At 30.5% G+C, this 7,768-nt stretch overlaps 1 protein-coding gene across 1 annotated transcript; it reads left to right on the forward strand.

Moving 5' to 3' along the window:
• Nucleotides 1-1,995: 1,995 nt before the first annotated feature.
• LOC106765916 (WAT1-related protein At3g28050) lies at nt 1,996-5,053 on the forward strand. The gene is made up of 7 exons (XM_014650686.2): nt 1,996-2,259; nt 2,371-2,436; nt 2,582-2,695; nt 3,223-3,469; nt 3,676-3,834; nt 3,938-4,089; nt 4,584-5,053. Exons 1-7 carry the CDS (start codon nt 2,066-2,068, stop codon nt 4,744-4,746), a joined length of 1,095 nt encoding a protein of 364 aa, XP_014506172.1. The 5' UTR covers nt 1,996-2,065; the 3' UTR covers nt 4,747-5,053.
• The last annotated feature ends 2,715 nt before the right edge of the window (nt 5,054-7,768 follow it).

The following is a 7,768-nucleotide window of genomic DNA, read 5'->3' on the forward strand; positions in this document are numbered from 1 at the left end:
ATAATTTTATATGTTTTGGGGAATTTACTTTAAGTCATAATATTTTATATAGTGTAGTAAAACTTTGTGTGACAAGGTAATGTTTATTATTGAGATTTAATGTGGAATGTATTGAAATTGTGCTATGAGCCTTACGATTTATGAGCAAGGCATGTTATTGAGCAATGTGTATCTTATTGCGAGAGATGTTATAAATTTGGTGATTTGTGATTGGTTAGTTAAGGTATATGGATTGATTAACGTTGTTTGCTCTACCGAATGTCATGTATGTATGTCTATCTAGTGTGACTTGAAATAACATGACTGTGAATTGATGAACTTGAGTGTGAATTGAACATCTCAGGGTGAGATGAGTGGATGTGATTGTAGAGATGTTGTTGTTGTTTGTATAATGTTGGGAGCTTTGAAATGGTATGTCTATCCCTACACTCAAAGCACTGTTCATGCTCAAATAGAGAAGAACAATGTGAGTGGTGAGAGTAGAGGGAGGTCCTCGTCTATAGTCTTGGAGTTTAGACATAGACAGATTGGGGGATTTACCTTGCATAGTGTTGGGGATGGGCCAGCTGAACTATGCAAGTGCAAAGACGACCAATAGCTAGACAGTTATACCAAATCCGGATGAGTCACGTTGAGTATTTGATGCATGGTGTGGTTGNTATGCCTTGCTTGTTCTTTTTATATTTAATTAAGCATGAGGACATTGTTTGACTGTATTTTATGTAGGTTGTTTGTTTACCTAGCTCACCCTTACTTTTGTGTTGTATGTTGCTTGGGTATGCTTTCTCTTGCGATGATCATCCGCTTGGATGGGAGCAGATGTCGTTTAGGAGGTTCCATTGGAGCAAGTGCTAGAGGACGCTGACGCTGCAGCCTAGTTCTCCCTAGGATTTCTTTCTTTTACCTGATGTCATTTTGGAATACTCTTATCTTTGTACCACTTTGTTGTACTCTTTATGTCTAAGTTTTAGATTTAGACCTCTCTTACTTGAAGTTCAAACTCTCGAGTTATATTTGGATGACTGTAATCTTATATTTAACTGTCATTCTACTTCCAACTGCTTTTCTATATTATAATTGTGGACTTCTATATTATATTATGCTTTAATATAATTGGGATGTTACACATAATCACATGTTTTAAAAAAAGAAAAATATATTGATAGTAACTCATGTCAAATTATCATCAAAATTTCAATCTGATTATTTTATTTTGATTTAATTGAATCTATTTTTTATTTACATTGACAATTTCTTTTGTTTTAAATTGAAATTACATTTAATTTTTATATATTATATCGATATTTAAATTAAAATTAATATTTTTATTAATATTTTTTAATAAAAATTAAATTTATATTTTACATTGAATTTTATTTAATTTTTTTAGAATTTTAAATATGTTTGTGTTAATATTTTATTACATCAATATTTATGTTGTTTTTTATTTGAATTTATATCATCAATAATTTTATATAATATTATAGTTAGTTTAGAAATAAAAATTTTAAAAAATTTAAATGTAAAATTTTAAAACCACTTTATAACAATATAAAGTAAATATATTTAAAATTTTAGAATAAATTTAAATAAAATTTAATAAAAAATATAAATTTAAATAATAAAAATACTAATTTAAAAAAAATTGATTATATATATATATATATATATATATATATATATAATAAATGTCTGAAAAATATTACGAAGATTAAATTAAGATTTAACGAGATTTAAACACATGATGTTAACTTGACATGCAATATAACGTTTGATTTTTTTTAAAAAGAAAAAATTAACTCGTAATACTTATTTAACGGTGTTATATAATTCTTAACATAAAGAACCTAATTGTTAGTTAATTTTTTTAATAAGAATTCAATTGAGATGAATAAAAAATTTTCTAAAAAATTAGAACTGAAAAGGATTTGTTTCTAAAATTTAATATGATGTTCGATAATGGTGAGTTTGAAAGACATGTCTATAACTATAACTTAGGGGACAATCCAAAAGAACTCCATCAAAACCAAGGTTTGAGCTTTGTGAATCCAAAGTAAAGAAAGGAATGGCAAGAGAACGATCCTTTTACAGAGATTTTCTGCCAGTTTTGGTCCTTCTTGGCAATGAATTCAATGACATGAGTTTACTCACACTCTTCAAAGTAGCCTCACTGCAAGGATTGAACAGCTATGTCTTTGTGGCCTATGCTTATGCTGTTGCAACCACTGTGCTTCTTCCTGTCACTTTGTTCCACAGAAGGTTCGTAGCAAATCATCATCAATGATACAATACAACTATTGTTTATCTCTTGAACTTATGTTTGAAGGATTTTATCAGTTACCATGTTGTCTTTCTTATGTCTCTTTGCAGATCAAGAGTGGTTCCTCCACTGAGTTTCTCCACAGTATCCAAAATAGTTCTTCTTGGAGTGATAGGGTAAAGGAACTTACCACACTTTTCAAAGCCTTTTAATATCAGTTTTGTCACTGTTGTTGTTAGTTAGATGTGGTCCAAGGATTCTCATACAAACATTTGATGATTTTGCTTTCTTGTTTTGTAATTTGATGGTCATGTGTTGCAGAAGTTCATCTCAGATACTGGCTTATGCAGGAATCAGCTATAGTTCTCCAGCTCTTGCTTCATCAATTGGCAATCTGGTGCCTGCTTTCACCTTCATCCTTGCCGTAATCTGCAGGTTTGCTCTCCTTGCTCTATTACTGTATTTTGCAATTTTTTTTTATTTGAACTACTTTATTATTTTTTTCTCCCACTTGAGAGTATTTTGTTATATTCTATGCATCGTAAACAACTAGAAATAATTTCAAAGTCTATGTCATTTTCACATTAAAGAAAAGAGTATCTGACGAATGCTTTCTTTTCTTACACGCATGTCTTAAATAAAGCTAAGCATAGTGTCAAAAAATGGTGTTAAAATATCATTGTCCTATACAAAGACTGATTAAAGAAACCCATCTGACTGTGGACCAAGATTCCAATTACTATTCAAAGTTCTACTTCTGACACCATTGACTAGTACCAAGTTCATCATAGGTGATCTTATTTCATCAAATCAATTGTAGGAATTAAGCTCAATGTGATCTTTGAAGAAAATGGTTCTGAACTGTTAGTAAGTTCATGATATTAACCAATAAGAATGAATATCTCAGTCTTCTTTTGTGGACTTATTTTGTTTTCTGTTGTCCTCTTATGACTGCAATCAAGGATGGAAAAGTTAGCTGCTAAAAGTAGGAGTAGTCAAGCTAAGGTAATGGGAAGCATAATATCAATATCAGGTGCATTTGTTCTGACTTTCTACAAAGGACCACCGATCGTCAATGCTCACAAACATCTTTCCTTGTCACTTCAAGATCAAATTAACTTTCTTAAATCAGAGGATGCTAGTTGGGCCACTGGTGGCATTCTGCTGATGGCTGACTATATTCTGACTTCAGTATGGTACATTTTAGAGGTAGGTTCAAGGTTTTCTAGACTAAGGTATAATTTAGAAATTAAAGTGGATAAATTATCATGGTTTATAAGATCATAAACTGTAGAATTTAGTTAATTTGCACTTTAACTTTGGAGGATCCACGTTATTTTTGTAAATACATTTCTTGCTATTTCATATGAAAAGCCTTAGAATCTTAGTTCTAACATATTTTAATTCCTTTTCAGGAGGATATCTTGAGAGTGTTCCCGGATGAACTTACTCTAGTCTTGTTGTACAATGTCACTGCCACAATATTCACTGCAACTGTAGGTGTATTTGCTGCGCCAAGTGCTAGTGCTTGGAAAATAGGTCTAAATGTTTCACTGATCTCCATTGTTAGCTCAGTAAGATATCTTGCACACTGCTGTTTCTCTTAAACCAGAAAGATACACCTTCCTTTGCTTGTGTATAAATGTTTCCATTGATTATTCTTTTTTGTGCATTTAGGGACTATTTGGAAAGTTAATGAGCAATGTAATTTATGCCTGGACATTGAATTTAAAGGGGGCTGTCTTTGTAACATCCTTCAGGCCATTTCAAATTGTGATTGCAGTTGCAATGGGGGTTTTGTTCCTTGATGATACTCTGTACATTGGAAGGTATGATGCTACATCAAATTTGTGTTTGATTCTCGCTTAAAACATGGGGAAACACTTATGCAAGTTACTATGATGAATAATGAAAATTCAGTCTAACAAAAATTGTACTTGTTGGGAATGTGCTTTATGAAAATGTGAAGAAATGAAACTCCACTAAATGGTGTGGATGTAAGTGGATTAGAAAAATCTAGGATGAAATAAGATAATAAGATTGAGTTAGGTTTAAAGTGTACTTTTTTAAACATGATAGTGCAAACCTAATAAATCAGATCCTCAAATTCTAACTATCCTTTTTTTTTGGGAAATTTTCTTGATGATTTGTGATTTTCTACTGACAAAAGGCCATTTCAATGAGATACTATCAGTAAAATTCATTATGAGATACTATCAGTTCTCTTTCTAATACTGACAATATTGACATATACATAGTACAATTTAATAACAGTTTGTCGATATGTTCATTTGTGTACATTTTTTCTGTCTGCATTTTGCAGCGTAGTTGGAGCCATAATAGTATCGATTGGCCTTTATATTGTGTTGTGGGGCAAGGCAACAGAAGAGATAGAGGAAGTTGTTGGTGGCTTGGAATCACTAACTGCTGAGAATGTTCCTCTCTTGCAAAACCACAGAACTGAAACATCAGAAAAGAATGTTTAAAACAAAAATACAAACTCTTCCCACTTTTAACATCATAGAAAAACCATTAAAAAAACCCCATTTTCTTGCATAGAACAACAAGAGTACATAGTTCCATTGTTCCCCAAGATGATTCTGAGCTGCTTATACCTATTGTTTCCCTCCAAGTGAAGTAAATGGAAGATTTTCATTGTTAACACAGCTTGCTGTTACTTATGATGTAAATAGTATGGTCTGTCATAGAATCGAATCTACACTGTTCTTTACACAGAGGAGTTGTAACTTTTATTCAAGTGGTTTAATGGAAAAACTGACATCTCTCTCTAAACATGTCAGATAACATGTATGTATGTATGTATACATGTAACATGAATGTATTTAAACATGGTTTGGTATAATTGACAGGTAACTACACTCCCTAAACACATGGGTCAAGTATTAGATCAATTTTGTATGTATGGAAAAAAACTATTGGTAAATATCAATCCTCGAATGGATTATAGTCCTTCAAGAACATCATAAAAATGGAATGACTTTTTTCCAAATGATCATGACTGGAACTGGAGTTACTTTGGAACCTTTTCAATATCTCAGCTTTTTTGTGTGGTGTATCAAAAGGCTGGTGGAAGCAGCTCAGTAAAGATTGCAAAGGTTGATAAATATTGAAAGTAATAACCTACTCTAGTAGTGGTAAAATTGGCTAATAATTGAAACTATTTACTTGGTGTCTAATTATGCTTCGAGTATACTTGTTCAATGCCGTGTTTTGCTGATGCAGAATCAAAGAAATGAAAAAGTGCAAGACAGCAACTTAGCACAAGAATGAGTTGAGTTGAGTATCCAAATGGTTTACTCAATGCCACGGTGGTCCTCCACACTTGAAAGTGTTGCTCACTAATATTATTCCAATTTATCTATAAAATATAATCATTATAAGGTCAAGTTATAAAAGGTTAAATCGAGTTAGACCAGTATAAGACAAGAAGAGGTCGAGTTGGCCCAACTTATGCATAGTCGAGTCAAGTTGGATCCAAGCAATGCAAGGTTGGATTGGGTTAAATTCACGATAAGTTAGACTAGACTGCATCAAAGTCAAACTAGAAGGGAACCTAAGTTGGGTTAGGTCCAACCTCAAGTTAGATTGAACCTAAGTCATGTTCAGCTAGGTTACATCTAAGTTAATCCAAATTAAGTTGAGTCAAGGTAAATTGGCTTGAAAGGGACTTAGGTTTAACTGAAACGGGTTAGGTTTACATTAGGTAAAGTTTTGTCAAGTCTAAGTCAAGTTGAGTCAGACATCGAGTTAATTTAATGAGAAAAATTTAAGTAAGATTGAGTTTAGTAAAGACAAGTTTCCTTTAAACTAAATTAGATTAGATGAACAAAAACTATATATATATAATATATGCTTTCGAATATTATATGAATGAGATTTTGTCTAATTTAAATTAAATTGAAAAAAATCTAATTCTATAAAACCTAATTAAAATATATTTATATTTTAAATTCAATCTATTTTAATAGATTTGGATTAGATTCATTTGAATTTGAATTTTAAAAAATACAATCACCCTTTAACATAGTGGTTAAGTAGTTGCTTCCTTTTTAGATATATCATTACGCATATCCCAATCCTTTTGTGAAAATTTAAAATATTCTGAGTGGTTTCATAAAATTTGTCCATAGTTATAACTTATATTTAAAACATTATCAGTGGCTTCAGAAAATGGCTACAGTTGTATCCTGTAGCTTTATGTTGAAATTGCATTTTCTATTCTAAAATGTCCATTCCAAGTTGCAACCTAGACATCTCTATCACCAACTCCCTTCTTTATTTCTGGTATCTCTATCATTTGTCCAATATTTTGTTAGGCAAACGTCAAGAGTTTAGAAACCAGTCCCTATCACATTCTTCTTCATTTATACATCATTTAAGTTCCTTTACACAATTATTTCATTCATTTCTCAACATAAAAATTAATCTTTACTTATTTTTATTTTTGTTTTATTTTTATCTCCATTGAAAAATAAGTATATATAGTTGTATATATCTTTTTAATATTTCAAATATTAATTAAACAGTTTTTTACAAAAGTAAAAATCACAATATAGAAAATATCATATCAGTAAGTATTTTAATAAATGTGTAGAAAATTTGTTTCTAAGTGGACAAATAGATAGATGAATACTTAAGGAAATACCAAATGATATGCTCAAATACATACAACTTACACAAAAACTATTTTTAAAACCAATGATTTTCAAGGATTTTTGTCATTATCATGGATTAAAATCTTTAATCTAAACTTACTCTGGATCCTAGAAACCGCGACATATAATTGATCATGGCTAAATACTGGTGTATGCAAATTCAGATCAATTGTTTCCAAATATTGTCTTTGAGATTTGTTTATGGTCATAACATAAGATATCATGATGGGAGAAATCATGCATAGATAATTTAAATTACGTTATGATTTATAAGAATCATTTCAACATGTATGTTGTAATCTCGATTCTTAACAAAGCATACATCGATGATTCTGATAACAAGTTTCAAGGTTTTTCTTCTTCATTTTTATCATGTCAAATTTCTTTGTCGTCTAAAATAATCTTGTAGACATTAACTATAATAAAAAAATATGTAAATTATATTGGACAAAAGAAAAACATTGTGTATTCAACAATAACTTTGTCATTTAAAACAAAACAACATAACTCAAGCACAAAATACAAACTTATCTCATAATACACGATGAACAAATATGAAACAACTTAAATGACAAAAAACAAAACTTCAAACCAACAAATTTCTTGATACAAATGCAAATAACAAAGCTCAACCATAAAATACAAACTTGTCTCATAACGAATGATCATGACCAAAGATGGAATAACTAAAATGATAACAAACCAAACTTCAAACTAATAAACTTCGTCATACAAAAACATGTTCAACCACACAATACAAACGTGTCTCATCATAATACATAATCTTGAACATAGATGAGATAATTTTGGTAACAAAATAAAGCAAACAAAC

Source organism: Vigna radiata, chromosome 1, assembly GCF_000741045.1.
Source record: "Vigna radiata var. radiata cultivar VC1973A chromosome 1, Vradiata_ver6, whole genome shotgun sequence".
In the NCBI taxonomy this organism is placed as follows: Eukaryota; Viridiplantae; Streptophyta; class Magnoliopsida; order Fabales; family Fabaceae; genus Vigna; species Vigna radiata.